At 36.1% G+C, this 19879-nt stretch overlaps 2 protein-coding genes across 2 annotated transcripts in view; one reads left to right on the top strand and one right to left on the bottom strand.

The window, feature by feature from the left end:
* The first annotated feature begins 196 nt into the window (after positions 1-196).
* LOC129376999 (uncharacterized) lies at positions 197-1984 on the top strand. Its single transcript, XM_055056724.1, has 4 exons — positions 197-230; positions 891-1217; positions 1464-1628; positions 1863-1984. The coding sequence occupies exons 1-4, from the start codon at positions 197-199 to the stop codon at positions 1982-1984; spliced, it is 648 nt and encodes a 215-aa protein (XP_054912699.1).
* A 3549-nt stretch (positions 1985-5533) lies between these two features.
* cables2b (Cdk5 and Abl enzyme substrate 2b) overlaps positions 5534-19879 on the bottom strand; it is a 35973-nt gene continuing 21627 nt past the window's right edge. Inside the window, exons 4-10 of the mRNA XM_055056800.1 lie at positions 19570-19678; positions 19323-19491; positions 16048-16145; positions 12055-12161; positions 11854-11973; positions 9958-10042; positions 5534-8996 (exon numbers count right to left, since the gene is read on the bottom strand). Coding sequence (XP_054912775.1) covers positions 8856-8996; positions 9958-10042; positions 11854-11973; positions 12055-12161; positions 16048-16145; positions 19323-19491; positions 19570-19678 — 829 coding nt within the window. The 3' untranslated portion in view covers positions 5534-8855. The remainder of the gene's footprint in view (positions 8997-9957; positions 10043-11853; positions 11974-12054; positions 12162-16047; positions 16146-19322; positions 19492-19569; positions 19679-19879) is intronic.

Here is a 19879-nt window from a genome sequence, read left to right as displayed (position 1 = left end):
ATTGATACAAATAATTAATTGATTCCCAGATGGAAAAGAAACTGATCTGATAAGCAATAATCTCCAGAACTTTAACTCTGCAGTAAAAGTAGTACTGCCCTCTGGTGTTCAGAGGAGGAACTGCATCCTGCAGAGAAGTTCCTGGTTTATCAGTGAAGCAGGAAGAGAAGCAGTTAGAAACCATCAGCAGCTCAGGATGAAGGTCTGTCTGATCTGCCTCTTCTTCCTCAGTGAGTACATTATTATTTTATCAACAGTTTCTCTGCTCTCAGTTCCTCACAGTTTATCACAAAGTTTCTGCAGTTTTATCTGTTGCATCCACTTGGCTTCTGTAGAAAAACATGTCGATCAGTTTTAAATATAAATAGTTTCATTCTAAGAATATCTAAATTATGCAAAGCTTGTCAAATCACTCATTTATTTGCAAATTAGCCATTATTAATGTTACACAAATGCAGTTTCTTTTCTGTATCGATGGTCAGAATATTTCAGGCCAAAACCAGGAAATTGCAGAAATGCTTAAAAATTCATTTTAAATAAATTACAACTCAAAGTTTATTGCTTAGGTTAATTTGAAACACCTTTTTGCTTTTGGATTTAAGGAAACTATAAAAAGAAGCACAAACAGAAACTACAAAGTGCTGCAATAGCAGAAAGTTCGTCACAGACACAAACTCTGCAGAACAGAGCTCGGTTCTGCAAAGATGACAATGAAGGTGGAACAAAGAAACCAGAAGTTTGTTGAGCAAAATAAAAAGTCTGGAGATTTTTTACAATTAGAAATGTTGAAATAAGTGTTAATTTTTTCTCACATCATCAGTTACATTTTAAACAATTTAATTTTCAAGCTGCTGAATCTGACAGTATTTACTGACTGTTTATCTTCTCAGCAGCTCTGCAGGATGGAGACGCTGATGAGAGAATCAGTCGAGGAATGGAAGGAGGAAATATCACAGTGGGATGTAGCTTTAGTTTCACTGGAGCCAAAATGTACTTGTGCAAGGAAAAATGTGAAAGAGAAAATATTCTGATTGAAACACGAGAAAACAGAGCTCAGAACGGAAGATACAGCATTGAGTTTGTAAAAACAGGTTTTATATCTTCTGTTATTTATGTGAACATCACAAACCTGAATCGGTCTGACTCAGGATGGTACCGGTGTTGTTTGGGTTCAATCATTCCTCAATATGATGATTTTTATCTGGATGTGACTGAAGGTGAGTTTCTCTCCTGAAAATGTTCCTTCTTGTCTCTGAATGTAAACTCTGCTGACTGTCAGCTTCTCCTGATCCAAATAACCTCAAACTGAGTTTAAATCTGAGTTCAGATGTTTTTACCTGATTAAATCATCCAACATGTTCAAACTGAGACTCACACAGACAAACATCTTCATTGGTATCAATAATATGGAAAATATGTCAACTTTAAACTTGGATATTCTGATTTTGTTCCATTTCTTACAGCTCCAAACACTTTAGAACCAAACTGGACTCCGGAAACTTTTACAGCAACATTTCTATCATTTCTATCATCAACTTCTGTAACAACAGCAGCAACATTAACACAAAGGTTGAATTCCTCCTCATCTACAACCATCCAACAGTTCAGAACATCACCTGAGCTCAAAGGTAAAACAGTTGCTCATGTTTTTATATTGCCGGTTAATGACAGTTGATGTGTTTATGATTTTCTTACTTTGCTGTAAACCAACAACGTTGACAAAACAGAAGGCCACACAATTTAGTTTCTTAAAGCAGCAGAAATTCAGACATGAACATCTAACTCCAATAATTCTGAATTAATATAACCAAGTTTAATGTGTTTGGTTCTGTGACCAAATATATTGATTTATATTAAAACAGGTGAAACTGATCCGCTGCTTTATGTGGGTCTGAGTCTGGCCGTCCTGATCATCTTGTTAGCGACGGCTCTGCTGATTTACTGCCAGAGGAAAAACCTCCATCAAAAGAAAGGCGAGTCATAACACACTGTGCTGTTCTTTTTAATCTCTTTTAGAAAATTAACAATCAAATTCTGAAACCAAACTTTAATCAATCCGGTTTGTGACTTTTTGTAGATAATTTGCCATGAGATTTTAACTATGCCTCCTCCTTTCTGAATTACATGATCACATATTATATAATGTACTTATAGTCAATAAATACAAACAGTGGGATTGAAAATATCTGCTTTGTTGTAAAGTGTTAAAGGGAAGACTTTCTATGCATCACCTTATTTAGAGAAAAACTTCAGGGGTAAGAAAGGAAAGTTGTGCAAATGTTAAACATTTATTGTAACTTCATTGTTTTACTCTGATGTGGACAGTTGGTGTAAATACAGTCTGCTACAAGTTTTCACAACAAGCTGATATATGAACTCCAGTTTTCTTTAGGATTGGTAAATCTGAAACGCTCCTCTACTTGTAACACCAGGTTTAACCTTTGATTAGGCCATGTAAATGTTGTTCAAAGTGGTTTTGCCTGAATGCCTGTCAATATGAACTCTAATGTGTAAACATTAGATTAATTTTGTCTTTTATATTAATTTGAGCAACATGCCATTATAAATTCATAATGTTTAAAAAGGATGTTGGTCCATCATTTGCTACCATAACAACTTCAACTCTTCCGATAAGATTCCTATGAGATTGTACTATTCTGAAAACCTTGCAGAAAGATTATTAAATGTCCAAAAGGACTTGGTTTGATAAATATTCTAACAAAATCCCTGAATAGAAACATTTGAATCAAGTTAATGCTTTATAGCCAGTTCTTTGCAAAAATTTGCTGACATGTTAAGCAAATTTTAGCATAATTCTTAAATTATATTAAGAAGACAATTCAACCTTTTGAGTTACATGTGTTGGAGCAGAGATGTATCCAAAAGCTGCAGGAAGTTGCAGACGCCTGGTTTAGCTAAAAGAAGCATAAACGTGTTAGAATGGCCCAGTCAAAGTCCAGAGATAAATCAAGCTGAATTGTTCCCAGACTCTGTCCGTCCAATCAAACTAAGCTTTATGTGTAATGCACATAAAAATGAGCAAATATTTCTGTCTGGATCTGGATCCCACAATATTGACTTCATTCACTACTTACAGGTTGAAAATGTTTAAATCAGATAATTCCCAGTTTCGTTTTTCAGGTCCTCCGGTGAAAATGGATCCTACTGACTTCACAACGGTAAGTCAGAGTAAAAACGTCTGCAGCGTCTTTCAGCAGCAGTCAGTTTGTAAAACCTGCTGCTTGATCCAATTTGGACTCTTGGTTCTGCAGATCAACACCGTTTATGAGGAGATCAGAGACGACGACAGAGAGAACAAACCTCCTGCAGGGGAAATATCTTCAGTTTCTGCTGACGCCCAATCCAACAAACCAAACGCAGCTGAAAGCAACGAATTATACAGTCTGGCCAGCAAACCACAGGGTCAAGTAAGTGGGACTCTAGAACGACAGCAATAGTAATATTAATGATAATAATTTACTCTCTGATTAGGCAGATCGGAGATATTAAAGTTTCATTCAGTTTGAGCTAAATTACAAATCCAAACATCTAGTTTTACTCTGCTTTTGTTAGTACATCTGAAATCTGTGTGCTCTCTGCAGTTATTAAAAGTACATTATAATCTATTTATGTGAAACTCAAGTGAAAACTTAAGTAAATGTATTTTCTATTTTGCATAATCTACATAATCTACCAAAAAACTCTGCAGATTCACAATTTACCATAAATAAACCCTTGAGTCATATCCACAAAAGTACAGAATTTGAGTTGATGAATATTAATTAATATTATATTCATATTAACTGTATGTACTTAAAATCAAACTGGTTAAACCTTTTAGTTAGTAATTACTTTTCTCTTTCTTTCCAGCCTAAAGAGGAAGACATAGAGTATTCTGAGGTGCAGCTGCCAAACGTTGCTGCCAGATCGAGCAGCGGCCATCTTGCTGCTTCAGATGACGTCATCTACTCTGAACCTCGGTTAGCCATGACCTCTGGTAGCCAAGACAACGGATCACCTTCTCTTTATTCCTCCATTACTTTGCAAGAATAGCTTTGCTGTGGATCTGCTGTTTGTTTGTCCTGAGAGAAAACTCAAACTCATTGGCTCTATGATTAGCTTTGAGCTAACAGTCACTGAAACTGTACATTTTGTTCATTTGCTTTTGTAGGACACATGCTAACCTGTTGCACTGGACTGTAAAATGCATGTAATATGGACATCTGTTGGAATAGTTAGCAAATATTTTCATTATTTTAAACATTTCCTAATTGCTTTGCACGGATTTAGGTGATATTTATTATCATTATTGTATATTTGTAAAATAGGCAATTAAATATCTGTGATGCTGGTTATAATAACTGTAATTTAGTTGCACTCTGTAAAATGCATAAAACAATGAAGCAACTTCCAAAGTTTGAAGTTACTGTTAATATGAATGAAGGCAGAACTTAAAAACTGTTCTTCTCTTTGTGGTAACACTCATTAAAGAGGAACTGAAGCAATACTTCTGCACCAACAGCTCAAAAAGTGGTGAAGAAATACCTTTTTATAAAAGTAGAGGAAGGAAAAAAATTTTTTAGTGTGTATAGTTGTACATGCATGTGTGGTGATTGAAATAGGATTATTAATGTAGCCCAATTTTAAACATGATTAATGTTTGGTTTATTAGAAAAGTCTTCATTTCAACTCAAGGGTTTTTGTTTCACCAGATGTTAAAGTCCGGATACTAGACAGGATGTGGTTTATAGAAAATTTTTCTGTTTCTCAACTTGGTTGTGTTTTTCATCAACCAGCATTTAAAACTTCTTCTAATCTCAGTGAACAGTAGTTCAATATATCAGTAAAATTATATGGCTGCAAATAAAATTCCCATTATTTGTTCATGGAGATCTGATAGAGCACTGAATCTGTCAGTGAAGTCATTTCCTAAAAGTCAAACACCAGTGAAGCCTTGATTGACTTATGACCTACATAATGTTGCAGTTGTTTACGTCACACATGCAAAGGTTTGTCGACATGGATGCACACATTTCTGTAATTACATACATCTGTTTACATGTGAAACAAAAAATAAAAGTTTTATGAGAGAATATGAACTGAAATTAATAATATTAGTAATATTTAATAATCATGGCGTATTATTGTGGTTTGTGGTAGTGCTTTCCTTTGTGCACTTTGTTTTGGTATTTGGCTGTTTTATATTGAACATGTATAAAATGTTTTTTTCACTGAGGACACATTAATTATTTTTGGTTAATATGGAAATAAATAAAATAGTATTATTCATTATATTTGCAGAGAGTTTGCATTATTTGAACTTAATCACTTCCTTTTTTAAAGGAATAATCCACTAGAATGTAAAATGCTTTAATAATTTAGATTCATAGTTTCACTTCAACTGAAAAATCTACTGTCCATCAAAAAGAGTTTTGTTAATAATTGTTTTAATGAGATGCCATTACAGGGACCATTAAAAACAGCATTTTTCTGAGATGTTAAAACCTGGAACAAAAGGGACAATAAAAAGCAGTAAATTTAAATATTTTAATGAAAAATAAATTTGACTTTAAACATTTGCATTTTTTAAAATGGCCTCTATGTTTTGCAAAACAAATTAGAAAACCAAACTGTCCTGCAGAGAAAATCACACTTATTTCCACTGCAGCAGCTGTTGACTGAGTAAATGTGTTTCACTGGAACTCGCAGCTGAAAATAAAACACTGCCACAACTTACACTCGTGTGATATTGTTGTTGAAATAAACTGGCAATTACATGAAAACAAAAAGAACGTATGTCAGCTTGAAGTAGAAATAAGTTACAATGAAAACAGAGAAAAACAGAAGTCAAACACTTGATAAATATTTCCCTTTGCAGTGTTTCAGTGCTGGAAAAATAAACTAGATACAACAAATGAGGCTGTGGCACAACATAGGAAAGAATTAAGGTCAGCTGAGAGAATAAAAGCTGCAAAAATAAAACTTCTCTAATGTAGAGAAAACGACTGCAGCCTTTATTTAAAGAGAGTTTTGGTTACTTTATAACAGAAAATGATCGTTTTTGTCGCCCGAAGGAAAACAAAAGGTTAAAAATAGTGTCTGCTAAACTGATTAAGCAAAATGGCAGTTGAAGTGTTTAATTTTTTTTTATCAAATACCTTCTGTATGAAGCTCAGTTATTTCCTGAATTGATTAAAAATGGCTCTGCTGTCCAGTATGTGAGCAGACTGCAGATTTTTCAGCACTTTTAATTGGAGCAGGAGAGAAAACCTGATCATGTTTTTGATTTTTTAATTGCAACCCATGAAAGCATAAAGATGGATGTTAATAAAACGTAACAAGGTCAGTCTAAAAACAAAAAAACAAAAAAGAAATCAGCATTCTGAAACCGACAGTGGAGCTGCAGAAACCTCCAGCTTTACCAAGAAAAACATCTGGTCTGTGATGTTTGGTCGAGTTTCTAGTGCAAATATTTTAGGAAACCTGAAATAAGACAAAACTTACAAGTAACTCTTCAGCAAGATGTTGGATCTTGTTTTAAGTCAATAATTTCTTAATATTGACTAAAAAGTACTTGTTACGTTGCCAGATTATTTAACTTGTAGCAAGATATATTTCCCCTATTAAAAGAGAAATCATTCATTACATCAATAATAAGTTATCGACGTAAAACAAGCTCCCATATCTTGCTGAAAAGTTACTTAGTAGTTTTATTTTATTCCAAGTGTGCCAAGATATTCGCACTAGAAACTACACAAAAATACTTTGTATGTTTTTGCAGTACAGGAAGCGTCTCTCCTGCTCCAACAAACGGTTCCAGATGAACCCAAACACATTTTCACAAGTCCAAAAAAACACGAGTGGAAGAACATGGATGTCAGTCTAACAACGCAGAATCAGAATCAGAATCGGGTTGTATTTGGAGTAACTTTCAGCTACATATATCAGCTTGCACATGATTCTCCTTTATCTGACAGATTATTAGCAATAAATACGTTTCTGTGACACAGTTCATTCAAAACAATCAATGTTACAATAAAGATTGTTCACATGTAGAAAAATATTATTACTTAGTGACAAAATAAAGACTGAGGTGAGGCTAAAAAGGCAAAGTGCAAAAATAACCGAGGCTCAGCAGGAAGTGCTGGGCTGGACTTCCCCCAACATGGCCGCCAAGGAAAGAATGCCCAATTTAGAAGGAAGAAAAGAACAGCTGCACACATCCTAACAGAAACCTCGGTTTGGTTACAGATTCATCCCTTTATGGTACAATAAAAACAAAGAGTTCAAGAGTGAGTTCATTATTGCTTTTCTGCTGCAGCTCAGGAAAACAAAGGTTGGAGTTTTCTTAGTGACGTTTCACAGAGTGAGGATGTTTGCAGTCAGAGTTCATTCCCTTAAACGGGACGTTTAGCAGAACTTTTGTTCCTGTTTCACCCTCTCAAATATACATTTTAATCAGAGACAACCATTAGCAACACAAACACTACAGATGTTTCCGGACAGCAGACACAAGACGGCAACGTTTCTCATGCTGGAAGATGTTCAGAGCGAAGAAACGTTTTCTGATCACAGCGTCTGCCGGTGCAGCAGGAGGACGGATTACAGGACTGGAAGACGACTGAATCGGCTCTGCTTTGCATGAAATCACCACACAAAGGCACTTAAACATCCAAACTGCACAGCTGGAGCTTCTGACTGCAGCTCAGTGTGAACAGAAAGGTGGATGACGCTTTCAGGCGCTACGAGAAACACCGTCAGTCCGTGAATAAACACGATCACAGCACATGGAGGAGGAGGAGACGATGATCCCGAAACTTTCCAGGAAACTTCCTGATTATTCTCCGCAGATCTCGCTTCAGAAGCAACATCTGGCAGCAGCTGATCAGATTATTTGGAGTGCAATATAATGATTGTCAAATGCTCAGTAACCACGTTTGAACTCTTCTTTTAACCGTTTTAAAAGCTTTTGCACCTTAAATTCTCCTCTTAGCGGTTTGATGCAGTTAATTTTTATATGTTTGAGAAAGGTTGTAATTCAGCAGATTTATGTCTGTGTTTAAAAAAAAACATTTTAAGTCAATTTAGCGATATTCAGATATCAGTATTGGAAGTGAAAAATGTAGATCAATACTAAGTAACAGAAATTATAATGATCAAATTCTTGGTGCAGGAACTTACAACTTTGTAAGTTGTTCATTTTGAAAACATCTGTTTCACTGCCTGTGTTGAGGAATTAATCAACTATAAAACATTTTTTCAATTATCATGAAATTTTAAGTCAGTATCACCCATTCGTAATACAGCGACACCTATTCAAGCATGATTAAACTGAAAAGATGCTCACTATAACCACTATTTATTGTTATTTTATATTTTTTGTTTATTGATTATTGTTAAGATGTTTCAGTGAATTCAGGTACTAGAAAAATTAAGATCATTTTAAGTTATTTAAATTAATTTAGGGAGAAATATGTCCTTCTTATCACTCAGAAGAGTTGCTAATTTTTTTAAATTTTACAACTGTGTGTAAAAAATTAAGCATCACTGGGAGTGATATGAAGTAAACTGGGAGTTTCCTGGTAGGAACTGGATCTAAAATGACTGGTTTGTACTGGGAACAGTCATTTCTTAGGCCTCAGTTTCTCTATGATTATCCGACCCCCTATAATTCGTTTGTTGATGTCACAGTGTGTCGTAACTTTGGTTCCCCTCTCAGGTTTTTATTGTGCACCACTCAGACGCCTCTGAGCAAGGCATCATGAGGATCACAGTGTAGGTGGTGGAAGGTGCTGGGAGTCTCTGGGTGGAAGACGGAGCAGCAGACTGCCGCTGTGCCGCTGAGCCAAGCGCTGCTACACCTGCTGCAGCAGCCGCCTGTAATGAGGCAACACTTTGCTCTCAGGGAGGTACAACGCCATCTCCAGGGCCACCAGGATGATGAACTCAAACGAAATCAGCTCCTTCCTGCTGATCCTGAAGCGCTCCTCCAACTTCTGCAGAGACAACAAATCTCAGTTCAGTGGTTCGACTTTTAAGAATCACTTAGTTTGGATAGTTTTTTGTAAATCTTCATTCAATCAGCAATTGGACTTAATAACAACTGCTGAGAACATTTTAGCAGCAAAATTAAGATACTTCTTCGCTTTCTGTTTCAAATTTCTGCGCTAATACTGTCAGAGAGGAGCTATGGCAGACAGACTAATTTTGTGTGAACTTTGTTTTAAATTTTTGTAGACAAGTCTTACTTTTGTAGACAAGTAAGGCTTAAGGAGAAGTTTACAAAACAGTTTTAAATATGAGGAAATCATTGACTGCGGCGAGAAGATAAGAGAGGTTTTGAGTAAATTTGCATCACTCGGCTCCGCAGAGTCGCTTCTCACATTAACCAGCTTTGATCCAGTTAAAACTAGATCAAAACAAAACTCAGTTATAAAGCTTGTTTTAAGTAAATAATTCCTTCATATTATTAAAAATAGAGCAGTTCCACTTACTATAAAACATTTTTCCCCATGTGAAATAATCTGCTAGTAGTACTTTATCAGCAATAATCAAAATTATTTACTTAAAACAAGTTCCTATATTTTGCTGAAATGTTAGTTTCCAGTTAGTTAAAGTGCACTAAGATATTTGCACATAAATATGGGTATTTTGTAGTGCACTGAGGAAAAGAAGCTGCTCAAGCTGAAGTTTTTAAATTATTCACCTCCAGCTGACGGGTGCCATGAGAGCGAACCGGGTTCAGAGTTCAGATTCTGCAGCTCAGCGATCCAGTCCGATTTTTTCCGCTTGTTCAGGTGGAACAATCATATAAACACACAAGCAACCTGATCTGACTCGCAGGTAGGAGTCACCGCTGTGACAACCTCTGTGTGTGTGTGTGTGTGTGTGTGTGTGTGTGTGTGTGTGTGTGTGTGTGTGTGTGTGTGTGTGTGTGTGTGTGTGTGCGTGACTCACATCTATGAGGTGTTTGACCTCCTGCTTCTTCAGGTCACTGCTGATCTTAGCAGCTAAAAGGATGCAGGCAGCTGACACCAACTTCCTGTGAAAGAACAACAACAAGATAGTTGATCAGGCGTCTGCAGGGGCAGCCATGTTTGTTTCTTTCACTTTAAGTCATGGATGTGCAGCTTGAACCTATTGATTAATAAGATTTAATCTTTGGAAAATCTGGATGTTCTGCTCGGGTTCCTGTAGTTCAGAATGATGTCAGCACACCCAGAGCGGCCATCTTGTTTGACAAGCGAGTTTTACAGCTTCTATTTATTTGCACTTTAAATTGGGGTGAACTCTTTGATGGAATATTAGGGCAAGGCTACGGTGCCTTTTTAAAACTTATAAGAAAAAAGTTTTAATATTTGGAGAATAAAGCAGTAACTTTATGAGAACTCCCAACATGAAAAATAAAAACATTAAATGAGGAATGTTGAGCATCTTGTGAAGTTATTTTATGACACCAGTTTTACAGATAAATATTTGTAAATATTTATAACTAGACATACTTCAGGTCCTGCATGGCAGCAGGACTTTGAAATGACTGAGTCTATTTTGAAGAACAAACTGAAGAAACTGAGGTGGTTACATCAGATCCTGATAACTCTGGAAGATTTTTCCCCCAAAATAAAATAGTTTGTTGTTGTTGGGTTTTTTTCACATAATGTTAAGGTTTGTTTCTGGTAAAAATGCATCCTTTTTCTGTCAGTATAATGACTATATTTCAGAGTTAAAGAAATATTCTTGTAGCCTTACACTAGAGAGGAGAGCCATAAAATAAATAAAACAAAATTAATTAAAATTGAAAATTAGATCCAATATGAACAAATCTGAGATTTCGTTCTTAAGTCATATCATTTCAGCTTTACTCCTTAACATGTCAAAATTCTGCAGAAACCGTCAAATGAACCAAGAAAATCACTAAAACATGCAGGATGCCATCCTTGGAAAACTGATTTATTTGCTCTGAAAGATTATCAGAATATACATAATTACATTTTTAATGGTTTATGAGTCATTAAAAACTTTAGAGAGGCTAAAGTTTTGTTCTGGTTTTATAGGTCAACAATTAACACTGCAAATAATGACATCATTTTAGAGATAATCAGTGAGGCACAGCTGGTTATCAAAGATATAATTAATGTAGTAGCTTGTTTTTTTATTCTAATAACAAATAAACCACAAGAGGGCGCAAGTGTTCCAGCAGAGTTGAGTAGAGCACCAGGAAAAAAAGAAAAAGAGATTTTACTCACATAAAAGTAATACTACTTCAACATATTTTTATTAAAGTAAAAGTAAAAAGGATCCATCCAAGAAATTACTCAAGAGAAAAAAGGTATTTGGAAAAAAAAGCTACTCAAGTTATGAATAACTGATCAAATTATCATCAATCATTTAATATTTTTAAATGACCTCAGATGGAATTAAATATAAAGATAAGTGGAAATGTTATTTTAAAGATCAAAATCAAATAAATTTATATAAACACATAATTACAAAATAAAGCAAACTAAAAAATGCCTAATTCTGTTTCTTCAATATAAAATTTATAAAAATGTAACAAAAACTGCTGCTGTGTGTCTTGGTTAAAACTCGTCTGTTTTTCATTCAATGAACCAACTCACAGTTGGTAGAGTATCCAGAAATATTTACTCACATATCAGCAGCAATACTTCATAATAAAATCACTCAAGTAAAAGTACAGAGTAGTAAAAATACTCCTAAAAGTAAATTTTTCCCAAAAGGTTCCTCAAGTAAATGTAACTGAATAAATGTAACGAGTTATTACCCAGCTCTGAGTGGAGCCCAAAAACATTAATAAACAAAAGGAAGAACATGAAACAAAAGGTTTGAATTTACCTGTTCTGCTTGTTGAGTCGACCCTGCAGCACCAGCTTCTCAAAATACACAAACGCCATTGCAACGGTGACGGGCTGCAGGCCGCAGTCTTCCCCGATGAGCCTCATCTCCCTCTTCAGGCTGGGCAGAACGTCCAGGACGGTCAGAGACAATTTACAGAATAAAATACACACGTTTAAGTGTTTATATTTCGCACTTTACCTGCGGATTTTACTGAGAGTGAGCTTGATGTGGGGAAACTTCTCCTTAAAAGTCTCGTTCATGTCTTTCTTCAGATCGGACGGTTTGACGTACTCGATAACGGTCGTCTGAGGAAGAAAGAAAAAGAACATAATGAGGGAAAAAATGCATAAACAGAGGAAAGATGATCTCTGCATGGAGTGTAAGCAGAAGTATAGAACAGACAAACAACTGCAAGAGAATGTAAACAGTGAGAGGAGTAAATATTTCTCTCATCATGCCAGGATTACCCAGATTATTTTACAGCAAAATTGGAAATGACTGTTCACAGAAACATTCAGGACAATGTGGAAATATCAAACTTCACAAAAATCCTCTCCATGATGCCGTTTGTTCATGATTGTATTTTGCTTTAGAGAAGGTCATTGTGCTCCATCTCCATTTCACTGAAATGTGAAACATGAATTATATCATTCGTATTTTTGTCATTTAATGACAAAATAAGTTCATAAAGCCCAACTCAGATTTATTTAGTTTTTTTTAAAAGCTTGTATCTGGTTTATAAACAAGAAACTGAGGGATTATCTTTATTTTTTGATAAATTGACATGACAAAAGAGAAAATATAAAATACTTTTTTACAAACTAGCATGCAGTTATGAAACACGGACCACAGTAATAAAGTTGAACGTATTCAGGGGCCATATTGTTTTTCCAATTTAAAACAACTAAGCGCTCAGTAATAAAATAAAGATGCAATATTTTAATGAAACAAAGGGGCAACTTTATCCTCTTAATGTGATGCATGACACAAATGGCACTAATCTTTGAGAATAAGACATTTTTGCACCTTTTACATTTACATAAATATACGTCTTTTTCTCTAAATGAATAAGAATAAAGTGTGCTAATGCAGAGATGTCATCTATTCACATAAAGGTCCTTTGTGAAGGATTTATAAAAAAGATGAACAGCATGAACGCATTTGGCACATTTAAAATATGTCCACTGGTTTAATTAGTTTTATTTTCTGCTGTGCAGAAACAAATGGGAATCATTTGATGCAGATGTGAGGCCTGTAGTGAATGCAGAGTGATCACCACTCTTTCTTCTGCTCTGATTTTAGTTAAATATTTGTCATAAGATGATTTTTCTCCTCTCATGCAGCCATGGGGGGAAAACAAAGCTTTAATACGACCAGGGCTTGATTTACAGCCCAAAACAAACATGCTGGTGATGCCTTTATGCTCTCTAACTGCAACTAATCAGTTGTTTTCAACAGGTTTTCCTCCTATAAGTTTGTGTGATACCACACAAAGAAAAACATGAGAGGTTGTTCCTCACATGGGAACAGAAATGGCAATAAAACATTTTTTTCTCTCAAGCTGACTATGGGGCAGCTGTTACACTGAAAAACATTGAGGGATCTGGTTGTAAATGTTGAGCTGACCCTATTATAATCCATATATTTGTACATCCTCTTGTATCTAATCACTACTGGTGCAAAGTGCAGGAACTGATAAAGAAGCTGCCATATTTTCCAGAGTGTAAGTTGGAAAATATAGTTTATCTGGCAATGGGACTTATAGTCCAGAGCTACTTATAAATGTTTTCTTCACTCTTCATAGCACTTCGTAGCACTTATGCAACTTATGCTCTGGAGCAACTTATATTCCCAGGGCTTTTGAAGAATTCACCAACTCAAAGTTAAGACTTATTAAGACCCTCCTGAATTTAATTTAAGACCTACATCTCCACAGAAATGTGCAAATTTCATCCAGCCAACCAGCGATAAATTTGTACTTACCCATGATAAGATAAATACTAAGTTAGCAAGGCTATGTTAGCAGTGAGTTACCAGTAGCCTACCCGTCTGGGTGGCTAGTTATTTTCCTAGCTAATTAGCTAGTAGGGGTATGTTACCAGTGAATGAGTCTAAGAAAGCAATGAAGGCGTCTGAGTGCGACGCAAACTTTTGCCTGACAAAAAAATCCCGCAAAAAAAAAAAAAAAAAAGACAAAATTTAAGACCTGTGACTAATATATTAAAAGGCCAACTTACATTTTTTTACTTAAGAGTTTTTAAGGATGTCTGGAATGTACTGTATAAATTTTTGTAAAACAATTGTCTGTGTAATTTTCAGAATAAATCTGTACATTGAAAAAAATAAAATCAGCTTCAGTTTTCTCCGGATCCTTTCCTCAAGCTTCCATGTCAGCTGCATCCTACGTTCCCTCTGTCTGCTATAGACAGCAATGAATGAAGGTAAGCTTCCTTAATTAGTCCTTAAAACTGTGTTAATTCAAATGTCAGCAAAAGTGTAATAGTATGCCATGATGTATCCACAGATTAGGCATAATTTAAAGGTGGTAAAATAATCCCACACATCTTGAGTTGCTCTGAAGTGGGTGTCAGAGCAGCCCAACCCACCTCACATTAATCTTCTCAGAGGAGATAAGTAGCATGACATTCAGTCTGCGTGTGTGTGTGTGTGTGTGTGTGTGTGTGTGTGTGTGTGTGTGTGTGTGTGCGTGTGTGTGGGGATGTGTGTGTGTGTGGGTGTGTGCGTGCGCGTGTTTCCATACATTTAATTCATCTCAAGAGAGGGATCAAACTAAGCCACAGCTTTCAGGATGATTCTACCATGTGAAGGAGGTGAGTTTCTCATGATGGCTCTACATTTCCATCTTTTCTTCAGTTTTTTTTTATTTTTTTTATTTAACTGCTAATTTACCCCACTTTTCAGAATCAGAGAAACCCAGAGTCCAGCTGTGTCGTAATTAACTCCAGTATTTATTCCACTTTTAGAAATCAATTTATGACGCAGCATTATTATAAAGAGCTATTTGATATTCCTGATTAGAAACTGCAGTGAGGCAATGCAGAGCTGGAAGTAAAACAGAAACGCAGCAGTGAATGTCTGGACTGGACTGGATTGGTACAAGCCCAATATTGTGTCATATTTTTGGAGAAGCAGTGTTTTTATTTCGCTTGAAGGCTTTTAAAAGTTCATTAGAAATGACTTCACCTTTAAAATGATATTACAATTGTTGTTTTGACACCACTTTTAAATAACATAATGATAATGGTATGATAATGCAAATATACTCTCTCAAATATCAATACACTTTAATTTCTAAATACAAATAACTAATATTTGTATTTAATTTTATGCAAGACATTTTAAAAATTCAAAACATATCAACAAAACAACCAAGACAACAAATAAAATCAATTATGGAGTCTATGTAAACAAAATTGGACTAGTTTAGACCAAAGCACCAGACTGAACACTTTTATTATCCAGTTTTTGGTAGAAAGAGATTAATTTAATCATTTAAACCAATTAATCAACTGATTATCTGGTTTATTGCTTCTGCTCAATAGTCCAGAAACTACAGTAACTGTGTATGAATCAAAGGTTTTAGTCCAGTAAAGTTCCTTCAGGTAACAGTTTTTAGAAATGATGCAACATAAATAAATTGAATTCAATAAATAAGCATAGATGACTCAACTGTGGGCGGCTGCTGGTCTCCCTGAAGGTGGTGGGGATAAACCGTGACCCACCAACGAGGTGTTTAGTGATGAGCTGGAGCAAATCTGATAGGCAGAGGCTTCAAACCTCAACTTAAAGGGCTTAAAGGATCTGCGGCTGAAGTCTTGGAGCCGCCCGGCAGGTCAGAGCGGCGTTGGCATCACACTGAGAGCTCAGAGCATGTTAGTCTGAGGTCGGCTCAGAGGCTGCAGCCACACCACAGCTGCCCCACCATCAAAGCTCGGATTATCTGGACTATTCCTCTTACTTTATACACATTCACATAGCCTTAGATCGAGTAAGATAGATTTTTCATAAACTATCAGTGTACAAAAAGCATCAATCATCTAAAGGTGTCAAGCGTTGGGATGTGGAACGACGAGACCGATAGATGTTTCCAAAATAAAAAACTAAAAATATGAATACGCCTCATAAATAACACAAACAGCGTTGGAATGCAGCAGCGGTGTGAATTCCTACCATGTAGGAAGCAAAGATCAACACCCGTTTATGTTTCCCACAAGGCCACTGGGGGTCACTGAGGAGGTTTGGGTCGTATTCTGACACGTCTTCCACACCTGAACCAAAACAGAATCAGACAAGTTAAAAACAAACATACTGTTAGTAATTAATCACTTTCTGTATCCTGGGGTCAAGAAAGAGGCCATCTTGTTTCCAAAATCTGTCCCAATCTGACTGCAACTAATGACTTTTTAAGAACATAATTATCAAGATGAATAATCAATTATTTGGATGAAATAAACTGAAAAATTCTGTAGATTTTTTATTGAACCACTTAAGCTTTTGTTTTTTTACACAATATTAGAAATACATTGAAACAATCAAGTAAACAAATCATTTAATTAATTTTTATGTTATTGCCTAAATGCAATAACATCATTCATTTAGTGAAAACTTAAACTATTTGTAGCAAAGGATGCAAGAAAATACTCATGTTGATTATTTTTTGATTAATTAATCAATAATTGGATAATAAAAGGCACTTAATAGGAGCTTTTTTCCTGACAGAATTGGAACAAAAACAAACATATTAAACATACTTAAATTAACGACTATTTTGATAATTTTGCAGGTGGAACAACAGAAGAACGTATTTTTTAAACATTTTTTTAAACATCTGCACACAAACTGTTGCTGCCCCATGAAGAACAATAAGGTCAATAAATGGCCATTTTGTTTATGTACTAGCTAAACAATCTTGTTTCTGTATTAACTATACGCTGCTCAACCTGCAGAGAGGCCACATGATGCAGATGTTAGCCGACCATCTGATGAGCTCGGTTATTGCAGCTGGGCCTCTAAACAAATAGAAACTGAAGACAGAGGGGGGCTCTGCAACTTTTTGTCATCTTTAACTTTATATGTAAACTGAGATGTAAGAGGATGAAATATTACATCACAGGAAAACTAAAAATACCATCCTTACATCAACCCGCACACACATCTGTGTTATATTAAAACAATCCTCTGTGAGTGTGCGTGTGTTTACAGATGAAGGATGTGACATATGTTTGGGATATATTCTGACCCAAACTCCAGCACAGCTGTTCGGTGTCCCTCCCTCCATCCTGTATTTGTTTTCACTTCCTCCAGTGGCGTCCTTCATCTGTCTTTGTGTTTTTGCCTTCCTGCACCTCTGGCTTTACTTCCTGGATTCCCCTTTTATATCTAAAACCACATAATTTGCATCTGAAATCAGAGTCATTAAATGTCCTGATGCATGTCAATGTAGAGACTTTCAAATTTAGAACTAAAATTTCAAAATCACGGAGAAATGTTTTATAATCTGAGACAAATACTGATTTATTTGACCATAAAGTTAAATGATAATATTGTTGTTTAAATATCATTTTCAAGTAACGTAATAGTATAATAATGCAAGAACACATTCTCAAATGTGTTCTTTGGACACTGAAAGTGGAAGACATTTTAAATACCCAAAATAGTCAAAACAACAGAAACAACACGTTCTTCCAGAAATGGGCCTGTTGATATCAAAGCACCATACTGAAAACTTTTATCACTCAGTTTCTGATAGAAAGAGAGAACAAAGAAAAATGTAGAAACATTATATCCTTTAGATAGAGACAATCTGACATCCTGAAGCAGGGTGAGAAATCTCAAAATCTGACACATTCTGTTCAAAATGTCTTGGGAATTTAAACCCAGACGAGAAATACAGTCAGTGACATCTATCAGAGTTGAAATGGTTAAAAAGTCATGTCTAAGACCTCAGTGATCCACAGTGAGAGCCTTTCTGCTCAAATGGAGAAAACATGAAACAGCGATGCCCTTTCCCAGGAGAGGTCAGACTCCCGAAGTCCTGACTCATCCCGGAGGTCACGAAATGACCCAGAACAACATCTACTACTCTGCAGGCCTCATTTGTCTCAGATGAGGTCATTATTCACAGCTTAACAGTAAGAAAGGCAACAAACAGCATCTATGAGATCCAAGGGAAAAAAGCAAGTACTGACCAAAAATAAAAAATAAAAAAATAAAAAGGTGCATCTTTATGATCCTGGAACTTTTGGGAAAATCTTCAGAAGAACACAGAAGTTTCCATGACATCGGAGGCATTTCAGAAAATAGTACCACAGGTTGACAGTCAAACAGATTCTGCTCTCCAAATCTGAGATAACACTCAAACTAAAACCAACTTGGATTATTAAGCAGGACAATCCACCTCTAATTTCTCCACATCAATGCAAAACAAACTTCTACATCTGGTGAAAATATTTTAAGTCTGTCACACCTTTTTCACCAAGAGCCAGATTGATTTGAACTTCTCTTAATAAACAAAATTATCATTTGAAAAAGTTTGTCTTTGTCTGATAAGAAAATCTATTTGATGACCTGAAAAATTAAAGTGTGGCACACTGCCTGCAAGCCTCTGGTCCGGCACTGAGCTTTTTCAGCCTTGCAATACCATAAACAAACACTAGGGGGCGTTGAGGTGCATAGATGACGTAATAAAAGTCAGGTAATGTTAGCAAGGTGATTGAAAACATGATTTGGTTCACACACATTAAGGAGCTGCTGATAACTTGATAGAAAAAGTAAACATTTTTCTACCAACACTAGAGTGCAGAATACATTCATTAGGGGAGAAAATAGGTTTTCACCAAAGTCACTTCAACTGTTCTGCACTAATCTCATCAATAATCAGCTTTGATTTCCAAAGATATTCCTAAATATCTGGGCTGAAAACATGGACTGTGGTCAGACGGAGTAGAAATGCTGATTTTTTTCCCCCCAAAAGACAAAAGATAAAAAAAGACACAGTTAGACTCATTTCAGCAACAGATCCCTGCAGCCGGTCCCTATGCTGGGATTTCATCGTTTCTTTTGGGAAAACTCAGATCCACTTCTGTTGTTGCAGCATTAATGCAGATAAACTGGAGTAGCATGCACTGCACCGAATCCTTCCATGCATTTTGCAGAAAGACAATAAAAAACACCAGCTAACCCAAAGGTCTTCCAAAATTTGGATAAAAATTTATAATACACTTTAAAACAACACTGTTGGCCAAAGGGCTTAAACTATAACAAATAAAACAGACATATCAACAAAATAATTAAGAGATTAACGCTGTCGCCTCAAACTGAGTCAAAAACCAAAAGAAAACAACATTTAAGGAATATTTAAATAGTGAAAGTACAGAAAGGGAATTTGTAAAAATAGATCAACTTATTTTTGCAATATATTTGCATTGCTGTGTGCATTTCGTTACCCAGATCCAGTCCCACGGTGCTGCTCAGGCGGCTGGGCGGGTGGCTCCGGCCCGGGATGCTGTGTGTGCTCCTGGACATGGGGATCTGTAGCGTCAGGTCACTGACTGACGACGGCTTGCACCTCACCAGAGCATTGGTGGGATACAGGAACTGGGCGTAGGACACCGACTGATGGGGCAAGAAGGTAAATGAATGGATCTGAAGACAGATGGCTTCAGGTTAGAAAAGAAGAGAGGAGAGGCTTACCCTCCCATAAGAGTCCAGCTGGAAACCCTCGAGTCCTGGCAGCATCTCCAGGGTGGTGGAAATGTTCCCAGAGGAGTGTCTCCTCCTGGGGTGGTTTAATGTGGGGTCACTAAGCACAAAAAGAGGCAGGGAACTGAAACAAATGCAACCGACAGAATAAAAGAGTTTCTGTACATATACAGACTCAATTTTCTAGATGTTATAAAGAAAAAATGACTTTTGATTTTTTTTTTCTGTAAGTATTTTGTGTATAAGATCCAGGATTTCCCCTACCTGGTGGTAGAGGCATGTGGGCAGTTCACCATTTGCC

Source organism: Poeciliopsis prolifica, unplaced genomic scaffold (genome assembly GCF_027474105.1).
Source record: "Poeciliopsis prolifica strain line A6 unplaced genomic scaffold, Auburn_PproV2 SCAFFOLD046, whole genome shotgun sequence".
Lineage (NCBI taxonomy): Eukaryota > Metazoa > Chordata > Actinopteri > Cyprinodontiformes > Poeciliidae > Poeciliopsis > Poeciliopsis prolifica.
The sequence above is the reverse complement of the archived record's forward strand: the minus strand, read 5'-3'. Positions and strand labels throughout refer to the sequence as shown.

What these genes read in the sequence shown, in the direction of transcription:
- LOC129376999 (XM_055056724.1), top strand. Translation starts at nt 197, where the DNA reads ATGAAGGTCTGTCTGATCTGCCTCTTCTTCCTCA. An exon ending in GATCTGCCTCTTCTTCCTCA is followed by an intron (nt 231 to 890) that starts GTGAGTACATTA and finishes TTATCTTCTCAG; the next exon opens with CAGCTCTGCAGGATGGAGAC. An exon ending in TTATCTGGATGTGACTGAAG is followed by an intron (nt 1,218 to 1,463) that starts GTGAGTTTCTCT and finishes CATTTCTTACAG; the next exon opens with CTCCAAACACTTTAGAACCA.